The 20,079-nt window shown below is 42.9% G+C and overlaps 1 protein-coding gene across 1 annotated transcript in view; it reads left to right on the top strand.

Annotated features, from left to right (window-relative positions):
- Positions 1–3,023: 3,023 nt before the first annotated feature.
- The window catches only part of CLMP (CXADR-like membrane protein), a gene marked incomplete at its 3' end in the record, with an annotated part of 33,687 nt that continues 16,631 nt past the window's right edge, over positions 3,024–20,079 (top strand). The window contains 2 exon segments of the mRNA XM_010081262.1: positions 3,024–3,368; positions 3,370–3,407. Coding sequence (XP_010079564.1) covers positions 3,262–3,368; positions 3,370–3,407 — 145 coding nt within the window.

Genomic DNA, 20,079 nt, shown 5'->3' with positions numbered 1-20,079 from the left:
AAAATACTGTTCTTGTATATCAAGAACTCTTTATCAACTTTTTATTCTTCAAGGTAATAATGTAGAGCATAGTTACAGGCTCATGTACAAAATAAGGGTACCTGAAAAAGTAATAACAATATATTCCTCTTGAACAGACATAAAAATAAATGTTGAGTCATGAGCTGTGTGGACCAAGGCATTTCAAACTAGCTAGAGCTTTAAGGAGCTTTTGGGCTGGCTGTTGGGGTTTTTTAGTGATACACTTACTGCAAGTGCTAAAGCTTGTTGTAAGTGAGACTTTTTGCTAATATTAAATGACTAATAGTGCTTTTATGATCAATTATTGAAGTCTACTTGAGAGATGAGAGCTGCTTAAACAGCAGCTGTTTTATAAGTCAATATCTGAGTTCTAATGTAATATAAAGCAGCCTTGCAGTATCTTATATAAAGAGTTTTATCTTCTATCTTAATATTCCTTGGTGTCTGTTTTGAGTTTTCTTTGTCAGAAACTGGTCTGTTTGTGTGGTTTGCCTTTCCTTTGTCAGAGCAGTGGGTTTTTTTTGCTTTTTTTCAGTTGTAAAGCCAAAAGCTGAACAGAACATGGTTTTGCTCAAGAGATTCAAAGTGCTCCTCTGGCTCTCAGGGGGATGAACCCTGTTCTTCTACTGGCTGTATAAAAAACTTTCTTAAATAATTTAAACTGCATGAGGTAAGTTTGTATTGGGAATCTCAGAGAATAGGCTTAATGAAGAATCAACACAAGAGGCTAGCTGAGTTGCAATAGTCTCTGTTATGCTACATAATAACATTTCTGAAGAAAATACGGTTTTTGCATACATTTTGGGTGATGGGGGTGCTAGAGCTGCTGTTGCTGGCTGTACACAACACCATTTAGTGTAGAGAAGACAGGGTACAGCTCTGCAGCAATGCAGGGCAGCTACATCTCAAGGAGTGGTTTCCCTGGAGCAGGAGGAGCAAGGTGAAAGTAATAACCTGATGCTGAAAACAAAAGCAGGATTTAGAGACAGGGTCCCTTCTATAGGCTTCTATGAGTTGAGGTGCAGGAACAAGATAATAAGTGCTGGCCAGGCTCTTGGGGCATACAGACTTAAAAGAGCATATTTTCCTGGGAGGGGTTGCTTATGCAAATATGAAAGGGGCTGGAACTGAGACAGCACCAGAGAAGACCACAAGAAAGCTGGTCTGCAGCCCATGAGGATTTCTACAGATGTTTGTATGCAGCTATTTTAATGTGAACCTACCCCAGACTTAAAAGTCGGGGCCTGTCAGCAGCAGTACAGGAACCCTGAAAATTTCACTCAGTCTGTGAAAGCTTTTAATGAAACCCTTTTCCTTAATGCTTATGATAACAAGCATCAGTTTCACTCTTTTTTCTGAGAAGTGTCAGATACCTGTCTCCCATGCTGTGCTAGCGTTGTATAGTAATGACTGAAAGCATCCCCATGCCTATCAGAAGATTTTTTTTGAGGAAAAAAAGTGCTGCAGATAGGACCTGTTCCTGCAAACACAAACAAAGGTCCTAAGAGGATGTGCTGGTGCGGGTGGCATGTGTGTCCCTCTGTGTACTTACACCAGCCCTCAGCAGCCTGTTGCTGGAGTTGCTATGCAAACGAGCGAGATGCCCTTGCTGTAACAGGCATGGACACCAGAGGGAGAATCCCCACAGCATAAATAGCTCTGGAGGAGCTTCCTGAAAGGGCTGAACGTAACCTGAGAACAGGTTGTGGAATGGCTTGTCCAAGGTGATGAAGAGATGTTGCATGCATGGCCTCCCCTCTCATTCTCCAGGTCCCCCTCCTCCCCTGTGCGCATCCCTGACACATCCCAGCTCTGTGGATTTCAGCGGAGGCTGGGAAGCAAGTGCAGGGTGACAACACTTCTCTCTGCCTTGGTTTCTGATGCATTGATTCTATTAAAGCAAAGCCGCGTGCTGGGTATTTGCAGCATAGCTTGGGACATCTTCTGTCAGACTCGTAATGCAGAGAGACAAGCTCAGTGCTGCTTGGCTTCTGGAGAGCGGGGGAAGGGATTCAATGTACTTTTCTCCATTGATTTATGTCCTGCACTGAAAATCAATGGTGTTCTCTCAGATCCACTCAGCTGTTTGAAAACCAGCAGCCTGGTTGGTCAAGTGTGTGGGGAAAGTTCTGAAGGGATCATCTCTTATGCTATGGGTAGATGGGATCGATAGAGCTGCTCTGGAGGAACTGTTCTGTTCACCCGATAGCAATTGCTTTTTATCATCAGCCTGTGTTAGTCAAATGTGCTGTTTGAAACATTTTCTTGGTGTTACTCTCTATTGGAGAGGAGGAGCCAATGCTACTTTTGTTTGTGTATGAGGCTTTGTCCTCACAGTTGTTACGGCAGAGAAGGAGTGGAGCATCTGAGCTAGTTTTTAAAATTTATGCACTTGCTAACTGCGATAGTGTGAGTCTGAAGATGGGCTGTAAAGGTCTCTTGGGCTGGCTTAAAATGGCCTTTGGAAATGAGTTATAAGTTCCATCCCACAGCAGTCACTAAATGTAGACAGCCAATTTCTGCTTCATTTGGCTTTTCCTCTTGTCAGTGAAGCACGGATAAAATGCATAATTAAATCAATTTTTAGGAATTTTTTTCTCCTAGAAACTCAAGGGGAAAACTATGAAGCAAATGGAGAAAGTCTTCCAGCAAGACTAAAAGCTTTAATTCTGCAATTTGCTAGCTACAAAAGAGAATAAAGATAATGTATACATGTGAGTGTGTTTATCATTCTAAAGAGTGTGTGTGCTTTTTTCCAAGAGTCTTTCTCTAGCTCTTGAGTGATGAATCTGATATTTTTTTTTTCATGCTGGATTTTTACTGCCTCCAAACTTAACTGTTTTGACACTAGAGAAATCCTCTTGGTTTTCCTCCAAAGGTAAATATATAAATATGGTACTGCTAGAAATTAGCTCTACCTCACCCACATGACTGGTCTTCACTATTAATCCCAGCTGATGGTAGGGAGGGGCTCTTCTGGGAGGCAGCCATGTGGTGAACATTGAGCACAGTGTTTTCCCCTGCTTCTCTCCTTTTCAGACAAGCAAAATTGTTCTATGCTGCCGTAGATGTGAACTCCTTGCTGCGCTGTTTCTGTCTCTTCTTTTCCAGAAACTCAGGGGCCTGAATTACCAGCTGCGGAGATTTAAAAGCTCTCACAGAATCTGGATGGAATATGGACAAGGAGATGAATAGCAGAAGGGAAGAAAGAGTGAAGTTGGTTATTTTTCTGGCACATGGATGCAATTACACTCAGTGCATTCCAGAGGCGTTCCTTTGAATCCTGTGCAGGTCTGCCTGCTGTTCCTGGGAGAAAGGAAGAAAAAGGGAGGAAAAGTCCCTCTTGCTTGGAGACGGAATGTCTGCACTTTCAATTCTCTTTTTAGGTAGGTTTGCTTTTTGGTTCTGTTAAGCGTTTTTAATCAAACTTCCCCATGCTCTCTCTGCATGGCTGAGATTCATTTCTGGTGAGCTAGAGAAAGGGATCTGTAAAGAAAAAACTTTTATGGAAAACTCTAGTTTCAGTGTTGTTTGGGTTCTGATGCTTTTCTTGTTGCTTTATTTATTAGCAGGTTGATAGCCAGAGATCTTTTAATGTCTGGATTCATTTTTTAGAAGTGGTGGTTAAACAGACTCCTTTGAGAATGTATGTTTCTTGTTTAAAGAGGGCAGCGCTTTTAGAGCCATGAACTAGTGAGGGGCTTGAACCTCTGGCGAAACAAGGTGAACAAAATGTCTTTGTTTCAGGCAGAGTGTCAAATTTGTTTAACTGTGTTTTGATTTGCTTGGCTATTTAACATTCAGATTTTAAAATAAAAAGGGGTTATTGTTTCCAAATTGATGCCTAAGATTAGAAACAGATGTGTTGAAGTGTGAGAGGGAGGAGTTGGGGGGGAAAGGATAGGAGAAGGGAGATAAAGGAGGAAGGCAAGAAATGGGAAGAAAGAGGGCTAGTGAAAGAAAAGAGGTAGAGGTTGACTGTTGAATAGGAGAGGAGTGGAGAACAGCAAAGGAGATGTTAAAGGAAGGGGAGAGTAAAGGCAGAAGGGCTGAAGAGAGCTGTTTGTTAAAGCCACAGCCGATGGAGAAAAGAGTTTGCAGCCCTGAGGACTTTGAGGGGGGGCTGCCTACAAGACTGACTCAGAAGCAGCCTGGGTTTCTGCATTTCCACAGGCACCCTAATGTGATGAGTGAGCTGCTGTCTCCATTCTGCCCACCACATCGTGCTGACAGGCAGACAGCTTTGAAATCTGCAGTGGCTGGGCAAAGGCTGTGATTCCTGGGTCCTTTTCCCCAGGAACCTGGGTACGGGTGTGAAAAGTGGGCTGGTCTTTGATTCCCTGGGAAGAGCTGAGCCCCACAAGGTGATGGGCTGATGTGGCTGGGCACAGGTAGAGGTTTTGGACAGCTATAAAGAAGCATTGCAGGGGACAGCCCTGTTCCTCAAGTCTCACAGGTGTGGAACAAGGACTAGCCAGATTTTTAGGTATCTGAAAGACAGGCAGCATTTGTAGAGCTGCTGAATACATTGTAGAAAAGACTTTTACTCTAGGGATTGCTGCTAGCAAAGGTTTTATCTGTAGGAATGTGGCAGGGGCTTGGACATGCTGTAGGATCTGCAGGGGAGTGCAGGCAGCAGTTTGGCCCCCCTGCACATCTGCCTTGGTCATTTGTGTCTCAATATAGTGGAGATAGTGTCTAAAGAAGACTCCAGGAGATGAGATGGCAAGATTAGGATGAACAGTGAGGGTCCTGCCAAAGGTGTCTGGGCTGGGTCAGCCCTGCAGAAATGGCCAGGAAAGCTGCTCTGTGGAAATATATTCCCATATGTTGAAGGCTTGGAGCAAAAGGAATGAACTGTTGCCACAGGAAAGGTGTTTTTGGCTATAATGTAATGACAGCTTACCTTGGCATGATGAGTGCTGCTTTTACCTATAAAACACAATAGGCTTTATCTTTGTGTCTGGTTTTCTGCAGTAGAAAGGTATCCAAGTGCCAGTGATTGCTTGCTTTTCTTCCTGATAGTCAAGAGACTGGTGGGGAAGAAAGGGTTTAGAGAAGCCAAGTGAACTTGAAGGTTGCCTGGTTTGGGTTTTCATTACTCAACATACTAACAGCATGTCTCATACAGTCCTTGTCTTACACTGTTTAGCTCTCTGGGGTGAGTGAACAGCTGTGTGAGGAGACAGGAAACAAAAGCCAATTAGTTTTAAGGAGACTTTTAAAACAAGGCAAGATGAAAGACCTTGCCGAAGTGTGGGCAAGAGCATGACCATGCTTACTTCCCTAGTAAAGGCTAGGTAAATGAAGCAGGGAGGAGTGGGAGGTGATGTGTGTGCCTACATGTGTGTGACATCTGATTTTCAGCTCAGTCCACAACTGGTCAAAATTGTTTCAAACTCCTGATGGTAATATACTGTACTCTTAAAAATCAAAATGGAAAATTACGAGGGAAATATCTGATCTTTCACTTCTGAGTGTAAAAACTTCATGATAGGATGTTGCATTCCCTAGCCAGTAAAAAAACTAGCAAATGCTTTCATTTAAATGTTTTACTGAATTGGTTTAAGTTTTCAGGTGCTGGAAGTTGTCTTTGCCTTCTTTCACCCCCTCCAAGTCAATTTTGAATGTTTTTGATGAGCGAAGTACTCAAGTAAAGAGCCAGTTTTCTTGCAATCACATGTTCCCATGGGTGATGCTTCTATGCCTGGCTTTGACACCAGTATTACAGGCTTTTTCTTCACTTGTTGGCTAGTGTATGTGCTCTGCCCTTCAGAAACCAATGGGTTAAAAATCCAAAGCAGTAGATGTGCCAAGCTAAATAAGTCATGCAGATTTCTGGTGTCCTGCTATTTGCAGTGAACCTTTCCCTTAGTGTTAGGGGTTGCTCACCACAATGCACGTGTAGTCTGGTTTATTGTCTGACAAGGATGTGTTCAGCGTGTTGGAATCGGTATGTTATACAGGGGTGATGCTGCTGGAGTGGGTGCAGCTGCAATATCAAAAGTACCTTTTGTAATGATGGAGCTGAGCTCTGCCCTCTAAGCTCTGAGGTCAGTGACTCTTACAGCTCTGTCCCAGGGGCAGGCAGTTGCTGCATTGAACACCAGGACTCTGATTGTCTCACTGCACTGGGAAAAAGGTTATGGTGCAGATCCTTCCAGTGAGCGATTGGGTCTGACAGCATGCATTTGCCGATGTATTCACCAGACTTCTAGCTTGAAAATCTGTGATGATATGGAAGCAGCTCTGCAGCATTCAGCAGGGGTAGGTCAGCCTGAGGCTGTGCTCTAGTAGACTGATGCTGGCCTTCTCTCTTGCTTTAAGAGCACAGGCAACTTGCAGTGTGCCCTATCACACCTCCTTGAGATCTTTCTCCTGAAACCTGTGCAATGCTATGCTCCAGCAGAGCCAAGAACCACTGCAATGTAATTTTTTCAAAAAAGCACTCCCGCTCCCAGTGAGGTTACTGTGAAATTTTACATTTGAATTGAATGCTTCTGCCTGGAATTAGTAAAAAGCAAGGGAGAATGTTTTAAGCAACCTGAAAATTAAGCTGATGGATATTTGAGCTGGTTTTCCAGGTATTTCCCAAATTTCTCAGCAGTACCTAACAGTATATAATACACTTGCTCTTTCCTAGTTGTGTTATGGCTCCTTATCTTTTTGCCTTTGCCTTTTTGTTTCATGGTGTACTTAGAAGCTTGGTGGGACAAGGATTTTTGCCCCATGTTTTTACAGCACTTAAAAACAAAGCTTTGGCTCTGGAGTGGGGTACAAAAAAAAATCCTTTAAAATACCTGTGAAAAAGGGTTTTGGGTGTGATTTGGCTGTTTGGGTTTCACCTTCTCTTTGTGTCATTGGATTCTGAAGGAACGCAGGTGACTTCTTGGTATATTTGGCTTGAAAGAGTATTCTCCCAAGGACAGCTTCATATAACTGATAATTGAGTGCTCATTTCTGTTGTGAAAACTTCAAAAGCAGTCAATAAAACATCAACTCTATGCAAGATTCAGCCTGTTACAGTAGTGTGAATTTAGTTCTAGGTCAGGGCAAAGAGCTCCTTAACAGAACACTACTCTAGGAATACCTAAGGAAAGGGAGCAAAGAAAAGCAGTGTATCCATTTGGCACTCCAGGGAGAATTCAAAGGAGCTAGACATAATTAAGCAAGTTGTTATCTGGCAGGATATCAGGGTTAACACTCCTTGTGAGGCACTAAAATTCTTCTAAAGCCATGGATGGTTTGCATCAAATATTGTCTGTCAAGACCCTTGACAAGAAATGGCCTATTTTTCTCTAGTACTGCTTTGTTTTTATGAAATAGTTTGGATTTTTCACATCTTAAAAAAAAATCTTTGTTTTGGGTGTTATTTTTATCCTTTGTTTTTTTCCATTTTACCATGAGAAAGAAAAGGAGAAAAAAGGTAACCTTCCAGAGTGAGGAAACGCAACATGCCAAAGATGAGTTGAAATAGATGAATTCATTTCACAGAAATAGAGCTGGGGGTGAGGCAACTTTTCACAAATTGTGGAAAACAATTGGTGTTTTGCCTGTGTGCCCATCCTGGACTTTGTCTCCTCGGTGTAGAATTAGTGGTCTGTTTCTGTGGGGTACTCTGGCCCACTTCAGAAGGATGTTTTTTGTAAGAGCAGCACAAGCTTCCCAGAAATGTCATTGCACAACAGGCTTGGGGGTACCCTGATGTTTATCCTCAGGAACACAACAAATGCCCCTGTTTTCCTCAAGGCAAATGTGGAGCTTTATAGGGAACTTACCACGTTTGCAATCTGGGATTGATTTGAGTTTTCAGGAACTGCCTGAAAGAAATATAAACAGTTTCTGACCAAGCCTTGTATTTGAAAAAAATCTTTTGTGTAAGTGTGCTTGCTCCACCATGCTAAATGATGGCAAGTGTGTGTCTAGTACCAATGGAGTGGGGTGCTGCAAGCTGCTGTCTGTGCCTTTTCTCTTAAGAAATAGTCCCCACAGCCTTAGACTATACCTTAGGTTTCTAGCTGAACTGGTCCTGTGTTAGCCAGGGCAGTAGCCATTGCTTGTTTGTCTGTAATGTATTTTATATGCTTGCAGAGAAATCTTGGCTCACGTGCACACGATATTGGGCATATCTTGCACTAATGTGTTACAAAAGAGGCTGCTTTGGGTGCAGTGGGAACTTGGCGGTGCCCAGACTAAAAGATGAATGGGTTTTTTTCCCCCCAAAGCTGTTTTTTCATCTGTTTTTAGAAATCGGTGGTTTACAGAAGCAGCCCAGCAAAAAGCCAAGGGTGAAGTCAGGTCACTGAGGTCTGTGAATAGATACTTAAATGACAGGATAGCAGAGGATGCAGAAATGGCTGTGCAGGAAGCACAACAATGGAAAATGTGTGAAGTGATGGAAAGTCAAGTCAACAGAAGTGAAGAGGGTGCATTTTTATCTTGCATCATCTTAGATCCTTTTCTGACTTCAATGTGCTTCAGTATTGCTGAGGGGAATAACAACGCCTGTGTCTGCCAGCCAGGGATTCAAACCTTGTCTAAAAATGTGCTTTTCCCTGGGCAGAACACAGAAGGTGTATGCAATAGTGACTGGGAGGTCTAGAAGTGGGTTTGCAACCTGGAATCAAAGCTGATCATGTCCAAGTACTAGAAAAAGCAGCTGGGCAGTGTGAAGAGGCAGGGTGCTGTCCTGCCTCACAAGGCGCTGCTAGGCTTTTCTCAAAACACTTTTTCGGTACCTTGGTTTCTTCATGTGACTCATTAGGTGGCTCTGTCTTTTCTTTGCAACAAGTTGCAAGGAGGACTGAGCAATTGTGAGATGCATGAAAAGTGGTGGCTGTGACACAAGTCCTGTCCTCATCTGCTTTGTCTTCTATAGGAACACATTTGTCAGATTAAAAAGGCAAATGTTGTAACTCAGCATTTCTCTTAATGGGCCAGACCCAGATTCATGATGTCAGAATTGCTGTCCTACAAGAATCAATACACATTACAGTGTGTTTTCAGTCTGTCTCTTCTCCTGGGTAGCTGACATCCATTTTTGTGGCTGGAAGATGAGTATGAAGCCTTAATGTATGTGAGTTGTTTGCAACCAAGTAGGTAAAAAGGTCCAAGTTCAACTTAGTGCCTGCAGTTTAATTGCCTTTGGTAGGAAAAGGTCAGTGAAAATTTTGTTGTGTTTATAATATGCATTGGCAGAAGAGAGGCTGCTGTCCTGGAAACAGGCTTTTGAAATGGAGCATGCACAGTTAGGGGCAACTGATGACCATGGCTGGACTGCATTTGGTTTACCATAACACTGCACTGCTGCTACTTCTGCAGCATGCTTTGTGAGAAGTGTCACTCCTGTATAAAGCTGTGGGTATCTCATTTAGTCTAGCAGGAGCGTATTGGGTAGAGAAGTATATAAAGCTCATCTAACAGGAGGAAGCAAAGGCACGGATGGGTGCACACTGCCTAAAGGCCAGGTAGTAGTTATGTTACGCGTCTAGAACCTGTGCAGCTCTGACTTAGCTGTTTTCCTTTCAGTATGTCCTCAAATGTGGGTAGAAGTAGTGATGGGCAGATCATTGACCAACAGTTAAATCCATCATGTACAATTTATGCAGCTGAGGTCCTTGAGCTGCCATCTGGAGGGGTGACTTCTAAGCAATGGGAAGGTTTGACTTATTTTGTGATAAAATACTTCATAAAGCATTAATGACTTTTTAGTACCAATGTGCTGAGAAACTCCATTCACGGTGTGGATGCTGTGTTACCAGAAGAACCCTCACAGAAAGGACATTCTGGGCTGTGTGTGTTTAGTCTCTGAATTACTTTGTTCTGCATACGAAGAAGGAAAATCTAATCTTTCTAGGTAGCATACACCTGCAGAGTAATCACTTGTATTTAAGGTGTCTGAGCTGCTTGGCAGAGCAAAACTTGGAAGCCAGGTACACTAAATAAGTGTGAGTCCCCTGTCCTTCCCTGTAGCTTTTGATAAAGGGGAATATTTGTCTGTTTTAAAACATCTGCCCCAGCATTCACTCAAAATTGAACTGCTCCTTGAAATCTTTTAACTAGCAGCAGTTGCACAGTAACTTCAACAATATTGTACTGTCAGTGGAAATGCCTCTCAAAGGCTGTGTTGTGGAGGGAAATGGTGTGCTTTGCTGGAGCATCTGAACGTAAAACAAAAAGCAACAGCTCAGGAAAGCATTAGGGATTGGTCAGTGCCTGGGCTGGGAATCTGGATGCAGTTCCCTGCTCTGTTCCAGATCTTGGCAAGTCATGTTGGTTCCTCTGGAGCTCTTTTTCCACTACCTTGTGCCTTTTACTCTTTGGCTGTTTAGTCTGTATGTTCTTCTGAGCAGAGACTGTCTTGCACTATGTGCCCAGATGGTATTTAGTACAAACTGGGATGGTAAGAGGCCTTTCCAGAACTGGAGTGTGGGGAAAAAAAAAAATCAGTGGCTCCATTCCTTTCCCCAATTTGTGCCTCAGCAAAAATATCAGAATTGGGTAGTTTTCCAGTATTTGGAATATTTGAGATGTGTGCTGGCTGAGTCTCATAGCTCAGGCTGATTAAGCTATTTTTTTTTTTTATTTCTTAAAGGCTTAATAAAATTTTAAAGGCCATAGAAATGTTTAATATAGATATGAACCTTTTTCTGTAGGGTAGGGCTGCAGAGTGCCAGGCAATGGTGGGGTGGTGTTCTGCGTGCAGGGGGAATTCTTTCATATAACACAGCAAGCCTTGAATCTTGAACTAAAACAGAGCCAGGCACTTCTATTTTGTTTAAAAAAAATATTGTAGGGTTTTCAACCTTGAAGGCAAATCACTTTATGACTTCATTGTTTAAATTTAGGTTTTGTCTTGCGGGGGGGATTGTTAGACTTGAAGCAAAAGCCTTATAGCCCAGGGACTGTCACTTCTGATTACTTCCAGTGACACTTCCAATTATTTCCAATCACAATTCCGGGGACAAGAGGGGAAAAAGGAGCCATGTTGTCCAACATCAGGGCTTTTTTTTTTTTCTCTGAACAAAGGGCCATTTATCAAACATCTGCAGAAAAAAGGTACAGAGCCAGATTTGGAACTGTGCTGCGGTAGGGTAATTCCAGAGCAAATCTGCTGAAGTGAGACTTGAGGCCAGTGTCTGGCGGGGTGCTGGGAATCCTGCTGTGGATCCTGCCTTGTTGAGTAATAGTAAGGAAATTGCTTCATTTTCCCCAGGCGTTAACTGGCACTAGGATGCATTTTGGTGCAACAACATGCAGCTTCAGTGAATGCTCTGTGGGTCTTGTAAGACATGAGCATGCAAAAGGACTCATGGAAAGCAAACAGCTTGGTGCACTCAAAATGGGAAATGAGCACCTGCTGAGGGAACTTGGCTGACTTCTAGGTAAACGAAGTGAAGAATTGGGTGCAGTGTTTTATCCAGTGATGAGCCTATGAGCTATTGTGCCCTTCAAAAAATGAAGCAAGACATGATTGCTAATGGAAGCTGGAGCACTACCTGATTTTCAGATGTCTCTGGCAGCATTGCTTCAGACTGCTGAAGTGCAAAGACAGTCTTAAAATGGTGTCAAAGCTTTCGATCGTGCTTAGTGAAGCCTTCCGTTTCTGTAGTGATGCTGCACTGGGCTGTGAGTGAAGCTGGGACTGACTGTAGGGGTTATTATTAGCAACTTCTTGCTTTGTTTTATAGTAGTTTTTAAAGGTCCCAGCTAAGATCAGGGCCCTGCAAACACTGAGGAGAATGTTTTATGTTGTACTAATAGGTGATTGTAAGTTACAATGGGAGGTGCGTGCTGGGTCTTAGCAGATCTGGAAAGCAGCATCAAATGTATGCTTAGCGAAATGTGGTGACTGAGGATCCAGGACCCTCTGGATATGAGAATTATATATCAGTGGTCTTGCTGTCAGTGAAGTTCGGGTGGTTACTTAAAATCCCCATCAATCCCCTGTTGTTCCTCAAGCGGTGGTAGTGTGCCTCATTGTGGGGGGTTTATTCTGGTCTGCTTGGGGTTGGATGTCACTGCCTGTGCCAGCTTCATCGGTTTTCCTATAAGGGGAGACTAGTGTGTCTTCTTGCAGAGCTGACGCTGCTGTAACATGCAAACACTGGGTGGTATTTGCCACTTGAGCACAAAACAGACCACATCGATTTTGTCAGTAAAGTTCAGAAATTCAATTCCAGATGAACAATTTGGTGTTATTCTTGTTCTGAGACCTTCCAAGTATTCCTGCTCATCAGCTCTGATCCTTTTGTGGCATTTTCTGTTTCAATGCCTGGAGTGGTCGATTCCATTCCAGGCACCCATGGCTATGTGATTGAGGTGGCATTTGCAGAGAGCTTGGTGCTAATCCCCTAAGAGTCTCAGCATTTCACATAAGGAACTGTTTTACTGAATCTGTCCAATCTAGATGGATGTTTCCACGGTACAGCTTGTTGTTCTAATGTGGTCTGTGCTGTGGGCTAAACCCCTCATCATTTCCATTGTTTCAAGCTCTTGCTTGGAGACAAAGGGAATTTCAACCAGACAAAGCATAGCTTTTGTGCTGACAAATGCTGTGATTTTTAAATTTTTTTCCCAAAGGGGAATTTTAAGCAATTCAAGTGTTTTCTGGTCAAAGCAGTGTTCAGGATGTCTCAATTCCATTCTTGGTTTGGCTGGTGGCTCCATGATTTGTTAATTCAGGCTCCATTTTTAAGTGCCTGTTAGTTTTGAGTGTCTCCATTTGAAGTGTTCTAAAGGGTCAGTACTTCTGAAGATGCAAGTCAAGGGACTCATGAGCTTGGTCACACCAACTATGTGCTGTCAGGTATCCTTTAAGCATTGAAAGTCTTGGGGGTGCCTTTGAAATGCTGATTTCAACTGCTTTGTCCCTCAGCTGCTGTTCTGCAAAGTGTAAGAGCTCTCACAAATGCAGCAACCTTTCCCTCATGACCTGCAAAGTGCTTTGAAATCACTGTAGAAATGGAGCTGCAGGAGTCCAAAGTGATAGTCTGTTAGGACATATCAGGGTCTAGTTTAATGGGTGAAGATAATGTTGCAGTTCAGGAGTCTTCCCATCAGTGCCACTCAGTGTGGCAAATGGGTCCCAATTTATCTGGCTCTGTCAGATCTCCTTCCATTTAGCCCAAGGCTACCCTTGGAGTAAATGGAAGAGACAATTCTGCAGCTGTTAGGTAATTCAGACCCAATATGACCTGCTACAGGAAAAGTTCAGAACTCTGAGCTCCTCTGCTCTGGAGCTAATGATCTTGCATTGCACAATACTTTTTCCCTCTAATTACTTGAGCTTGCATCTTTTTCCTATTTAGTAATGCCCTGGGCATGTTGCTTCCATTGTGGGACAGCAATGAGTACGTACCCATTAGGTCCCAGAACAACTCGTATACTGGGTTTTTAAAGGGAGTGGAAATGTTGTTTAGATTCATTCTCTCCTTGTGTGCTCCTCACCTTAGAAGCATCTTTAAGCAAAAAAGATGGGGAGAGGAGTTGATTATTCATGCATGCAGAAGGATTTTTTTCAACTAGCCAGTTAGACAATATTAGTGTTTTGTCATTTGTTTCAACCTTTTTAGTGAGTCTTTGAGGGTTACTGAAGATGTGGACTGTTCCCTGTTCCATTTATTTCCAGAAACCACTGCGCTGGTAATTCACACATGCTTAGTTTTGTAGAAGGTAACTGGTGTATGGCACACCCTGCCTCAGCTCAGAAATATATTAAGTGAACAATAAAAACCCCAGCTGTTTGCTGTAAGTGATTTACTACTGCTGAAACACCTATACTGGGCACTTTGTAAGAACCTTGCCCCTTCCTGTGCTGCTCCTGCCAGTCTTCCCTCCTTACAGAGAAGAGTGGCAGCCTCTCCCATACCGTGTGGTGCAAAACCACATGTGCAGCATGCTTTGCTTCTGGCTATCGCTTTTCTTTTAGTCCTTGTCCTCAGGGTTGTTCTCTCAGTATTTCCTTTCCTGCAACCACGTGTATGGAAAGCCTAACCTACCCAGAAAAAGAGACACTTCAGTAGCTGCTGGCATCCCTCATTCCAGTGAGATGTGCTTTGAGTATGCAGAGGCTCTTTTAACTCTGTATGCATATCTTGTGGTTTTGGGCTTCATAAGCCTTTGATGGGGTCTGGGATACTTGCTGTAAATCTCCAGATTCTGGCAGTATCATAGCAGGGGGGTGGAAAATCTCTCTCCACTGAATGCACCTGGTATAGTGAGTCTGGCACCAGAATGTCTTTATCCCTTGGAAAGGAAATTAATTTCCTGTTCCTGCAAGGGAGGAGAAATTCAGGGAGAAATTGGCACTGCTTTTCCATCTTTGCTGATGATGTAAATGCTGTGTCATTTTTTTATGATGGTCTTTTATAAGCAGAATGGGAAGAAACCCACTGAAAACCAAAAATACTGGTTTTCTAAAGCATTTGTATGGAGTAGACTGGAACTGAGCTCTTTTTCTTGAAAATATACCTTCTAGCACCCTTTCAGGATGGAGCTGCCTGGCAGTATGATCTAATTGCTCTAATAGTATATCTGGGTCCCTTTATCCCTTTATGCCTTACTGACTCAGCCCGTTAGTATCATTTCTATTGTGACATTTGGCCATAAATGCTTTAGTTTGTGGAGGGGAGACAGTGTGTTGTCTCCTTGTTACTAAAAATTGATTGTTTTATCAGCAAGTGAAGAGTGCATGATGGGCTGGGGTCTGTCCAAGGGTCTGTGACTTGGTCTCTCTGGATAAGATCTAGAAGTAGCCAGGTTAAGACTGGGTCTGAGTTATAGGAGGAAAGGACAGTAGTATATTCCTGATCTTGAGGGAACAGCCCTTCTCATTGCTTTAAATCATTCTGGGGTTTTATTTTTCTGTGTCAGCACTGTCAGAGCCTATAATCCTCAACCAAGAGAGGCCATCCTGCCCTACCAAGAGAAGGGCTTGAAGTGAGGAATCCCCTTCAGCAAGGATGTAGCAAGCAGACTGACAATGTAAAAGAAAGGAAAAATATCCTGAGACAATATGCATAAAATTAGGGCCTGATTATGATACAGAATTAGAAACAAAACATGAAGAATTCCCTTAGTACTGGGAGCTAGTGGAGCCCCACAATGGACACCACTTACTGCCAACCATGCATTATAACAACAGTAATTGAGCAGGTAATGATTATGCATGCTTTAAAAATACCCACCATCAGTTATGTTCATACTGTGCAGAGAGGGAGGATTTGATGTAGCAGATAAATGTTATTTCTGCAGACATTTCAAATAGCAGTCACTGTTCATGTATTCTCTCCATCCCCCTCTGATTCAGTAGTACATAATATATGAACACTTGGAGTAGATGCCAGGGAAAATGTCTTGGGCAGCTGTGAGAGATTAAAGATACTGGAACATTAGACTTGCATCAGTCCTGATGGATGTTGAGACAGGTTGGCCTTACACGTTGTTCATTATCTGGCTTTCAAGTCTCCTGGAAGACTGAGCAAGACACTTCCCTTATCCTTCAGGTGGAGACAGACTTCTTATAAGAAGCACAATGGATGGAAAATGGCACATAGAACTTGGAAGTATCTTTACAGCAAGAGAGTCTGAATTGTTTGTAAGGAGAAGAGATGGGAAGACAGGAATCTGGTTTTGCTTCCAGTTCCAGTGGTGACTCAATAGTCTACTGGAATGGTAATGTTTCACTGGTAAGGTTCAGATCTGTTGTGCATTAACTTGTCTCATCTCAACTGTAATCCCAGTAGGTGCTTTTACAAGTCCTTCCGGAGCCTTGGTCTGCCCATCTGTAAAAAGGGAAATGTCTTATACAGTGTGGTTTATGGTCTTCAGACAAAACAGTGGGGAGTATTGGTAAATGGTTTGATTATGGTTTTTATCAGCCTTCCCTTTCTAAAGAGGTTATAGCTGCTGTCTGTTTGCATTTGTATTTCATGCTGCTGGGATGTAACTGTGCTGTGACAGAGCCAGCTCTTCCAGCATTTAGGGAAGAAGAGTTTGAACTCTTCAGGAGCCATATAAGTCCTTACTTCAATTCTTTATAAATTTTGTAGGAAATACACTCAGCTGTACTTCCTCAAAGAGGAAATGCTTGAGTCCTGTCTCCTGTGTTTAGAATAAACAGAATCCAGATAATTTAATCTAAAACGAAAATGTTCTTTTGAGGATAAACAGCCTGAATAAAACATTTCTGAAGCAAAACCATGACAATGCCCTTCCCCTTGCACCATCCCCCCCAAACAGCAGTTTCAGCTGGCTGATGAAGGAAACTGGCCTCACCACAAACCAGACTGTAAATCTTAGGATGCCCTGGTATACCTGCTCCAGTCATGCTGGTACCTAGAATCATCCCGAATGATCCTTGAGGATCCATCAGGACCCTGCAAGTGGGCACCTCTTATTTGGCTTATTCAGTGTAAATGTTGAATAAGACCCATTGCTTGGCAGGCAGATACTTTGCTTTTGTTTCTGGATGTTAATGAGGGCCAGATGCAGAGACTTGTGTGGTCTGGGTCCAATGAACCGCTGTTATCTACAGTATGGCGACATTTGATTTTTTTTTCCCTTCTCCACTAGGCAAACATAATAAACTATCTTCAGTGTTATGAAGCTGTTGCAACTTTTCCATTTGCTGAGCTTCCTGTGCTGAAGAAACACAGGAGGCAGAGGCTAGGAAAGTAAACTCAGGCTTGAAACTGGGATATGAGGGGTGTATATCCCCTGTCACTGCAGATATGGCAACTGAAGAGGAAATAGCATGTTAATTGTCAGTGCAGGATTCGCACATTAAAACTGTCTCCTGGACAGAATGCCAGCACCTAATGAGCATGTGTTACAGCATAAGAGGTACAATAAGGGTTAGGATACCCACTTAGCCTGTTATCTTGTTTCCAGTTATTATTAGGAGCTGGTCTGAGGGAAAGAATACAGGAACAGGGTAAAAAAGGGACTCTTTCCTGGCCAGGTTTTTCCTGATATCTATTGTCAGCAAATGGCTAATGTACTCACTTAGCCATACTTCCTACTGTGGCCCAGAGGTTTGCCACAGTTACTCATGCCCTTGATTCAGGTCTGTGAGCTGTGGCAATTGCATCAGACTGACAGATGCCTTGGAAATTCTGCAATAACCCTAAGAGGTGTTTCACTTCTCTTACATAGATTCAGCCAGTGAGTCAGACCCCCTCCTGCCTGACCGCAAACACAGAAATAAGGAGCTGGGAACTACTGGACCAGTTTGTCTAAATGACTGTCTCCAAAATGGTCCAGTATCAGATGGAAAAAAATGCGTAACTGACAGTATGTGGAACCACATGCTTAGATGGGAAACTTTGTGCTGAATATTAGGTGGTTAATGAAAATTATGTATTTATATACTTGAAGAAACAAATCTAATGTAACTTGTGATTGAGCCTTCTAAATATCTAATGTCTTCCTGGATAGAAGTTAAACACCGAATCCATTTTCTGGTAGCTGGATGTTCCATTTCTTAATGTGTATTTCTGAGCAAAATGGGTCTTCTGCCTTTGCCAGCCTGGATAATTTTTCAGATTAATAGAGGAGTTGAAACAAAAATAGGCTGGGGTACCTGTTGAGGAATTTGAGCTTTGGCTTTGTGGAGAGTTGCACGTAGCCTCAGGTGGTTGTGTAAAGAGCTGGCCCTCCAGATGTCCCTGCAGCCTCATAGCCATGCTCTTCTCTGGTTCACAACAGAAGAAATGCATCAATCATTGGAATGTGGTGCTTTGTTTAGGAGCTTGTGCCTGGAGAGTCTTGCTTAGTCTGGGTCAGGGTAAAGGTCCTTGCAGCAAAGCCCTGGCGCAAGGCTGCTTTCCAGCTTGTTGAAGCAATGCAGCCAAGTGGGGCTTAGCTCAAGGAAGGAATGTGAACTGTAAGCCTGGGAGATGACTCTGGGCTATGCTTGCTGTCAGACACAAAGCTCTGTCAGAATGTGCTGTCTGGCATCTCTTGGCACCTCTCATGTTTTACCTGATTACCTTTTATAGTAAATGTACTTTTCATGAGCACCAGTGTATCCAGGTAAACAGACACAGGGATGATGTGATGGACACTTTGCCCAGATCAAGAGGCAGGGTGTTATGGTTGATTCCCTGAAAAGATGTAGACAGTTAAACTAATCAAGCTATGTAAATCCCATCCTCAGTTCTAACTGAGCCCTGGATCCTAACATCACCTGACAGCCAGGGCTGGTTCATGCTAACCCTCCCCTTCCCAGGTGGAGACCAGGATCAGGGCAGCCCCTGATGTTATTAGATAACTGTTCTCAGAGGGCTCTGTAATCAAGAATGCAAGAGCCTTTAAGAGCTGGTAGCTAGAAGTTGAACCTTGACAAATGCAGCACAGAAGCTAAGATCTGAGGAATTACCAGACAGTTTAATGTGCCACTGAAGCTGCCTATGGATGAAGCAAGTAGGGCTGTTTCGTGGAAAGAGACACTGATAGAACTGCAAACGGAGGTTCATGTATCAATTTTTCCTGTTGTTTATACCCACAAGTTTTTTCCAGCCTGAGTCAAGCTTTAAAAACAATTTACTTTCTGCATATACAGCAGCTGTTTGAATGCTGCACCAAGAGGAGGGTGCTTTAATTGCTTGGTAGAGTAGCAGGCAACAAGTGAGTTCTGTGCATACAGAGGTACGGAGTATCTTTGATTGTCCCTCTTTTTTGTATATGTTCTGTCCTGTTTCTTTTCCCATCTGTCTGTAGCTTCTCAGTCTCTGCCAAAGAGCATATAAAACCAGAGGAATTTGAATCAAAGTACAGGCTTTTAAATGTGCAACATCTGATAAGTTAACATTCCTGGTGCTTTACAAAAATCTTCAGCTGTCCAGTTTTTCTCCAGCCACTTGATAACCTAAAGATTTTAATACTCAAGTCCTCTTCTAGAAGTTTCTTTATCAGTTTCAACTTGTGTGCTGTCTCTTCTTTTATACACAAGTTTTAAGATACCCAGAATCATGACTGTATTTGTTCTATACTCTATGCAGCATCTAAACAAAATTTATCCTTGTCTGAGGGCTTAACCCAATGTAAATAATATCAAGCTGCATGTCTAACAGACATCTTCAATTAGTCAAACTACATAGTCAGAAAAACAGGAGTAAAAGCAAATTTTTACTAAGCAGTAATTTGGCCCTAAACATGAAAGCCTCAGATGCTCTATTTCTCAACTGTCGTAGCCTTTGAAACAGTCAGATTCACCACATCAAGAGCCTTGCAATAGCAGGGAGGCACCAGGGCTGCTGCTTGTTTGTCCCATTTATTTTTGATGGTTTATTTATTTGATCTTAAAAGTTCTTTGGGGGAATCTCTTATAAGCTCTAAAATGTGGTTGCACTAGTAAATAAGAAGCAGTGACATTAAAAGTAATTGACATTAAAATGTTGTGACATTAAAATTAATCATGTTTGATGGATGGTAGAGACTGAATCCGCAAGGCTCCTGGGTTCATGCTTTAGCAAGTTGTGACATTCATTCTCTCCCTCCTGCAGCAGTTATGTAACTGCCTTCCCCACCCGCTGGTCCCAAAACCTCCTGGGGAGAAGGGAGAGGGGTTTCCTTGGAATTCACTGCTAAGTAGCTCGGGGTGAAATGGCTGTTCTGTTCTCCACCCAGTGAACTAGTGTCAGATTCTCAAAATCAGTGCAGTACTGGTGACGTTGATTTCCTAATTGGTAACGTAAGGTTGAAGGTGAAAGGGGCCACTGGGATGTTTGCAGCAGAGCTGATGGTGGTGTTCGGGAGTGTTTGTTCCCTGTGCTACGGCAGTTCCAGCCAGAAGAAGCCTTGCAAGAAAACCTGGCTCTTGAAGTGTGAATAGGGATTTTTTTTGTTGTTGCCATTTTTAGTAATAATGGGAAAATATTTAGGTTTTGTAATAATTATGCAAGGTTCAGAAACACTGTCAGCTGCCAGCTTGGCTCGTGTGGCACCAGCCCTAAGAAACTGTCGATGTTTTTCTTCAGGATCTGGAGTTTCTCAAAGAGCTGGAGGGGATGTGGCATAACCTGACACCTGTATTTTACAGCCAAGTTCTTCAGC

Source organism: Pterocles gutturalis, unplaced genomic scaffold, assembly GCF_000699245.1.
Source record: "Pterocles gutturalis isolate BGI_N339 unplaced genomic scaffold, ASM69924v1 scaffold19166, whole genome shotgun sequence".
Lineage (NCBI taxonomy): Eukaryota > Metazoa > Chordata > Aves > Pterocliformes > Pteroclidae > Pterocles > Pterocles gutturalis.
The sequence above is the reverse complement of the archived record's forward strand: the minus strand, read 5'-3'. Positions and strand labels throughout refer to the sequence as shown.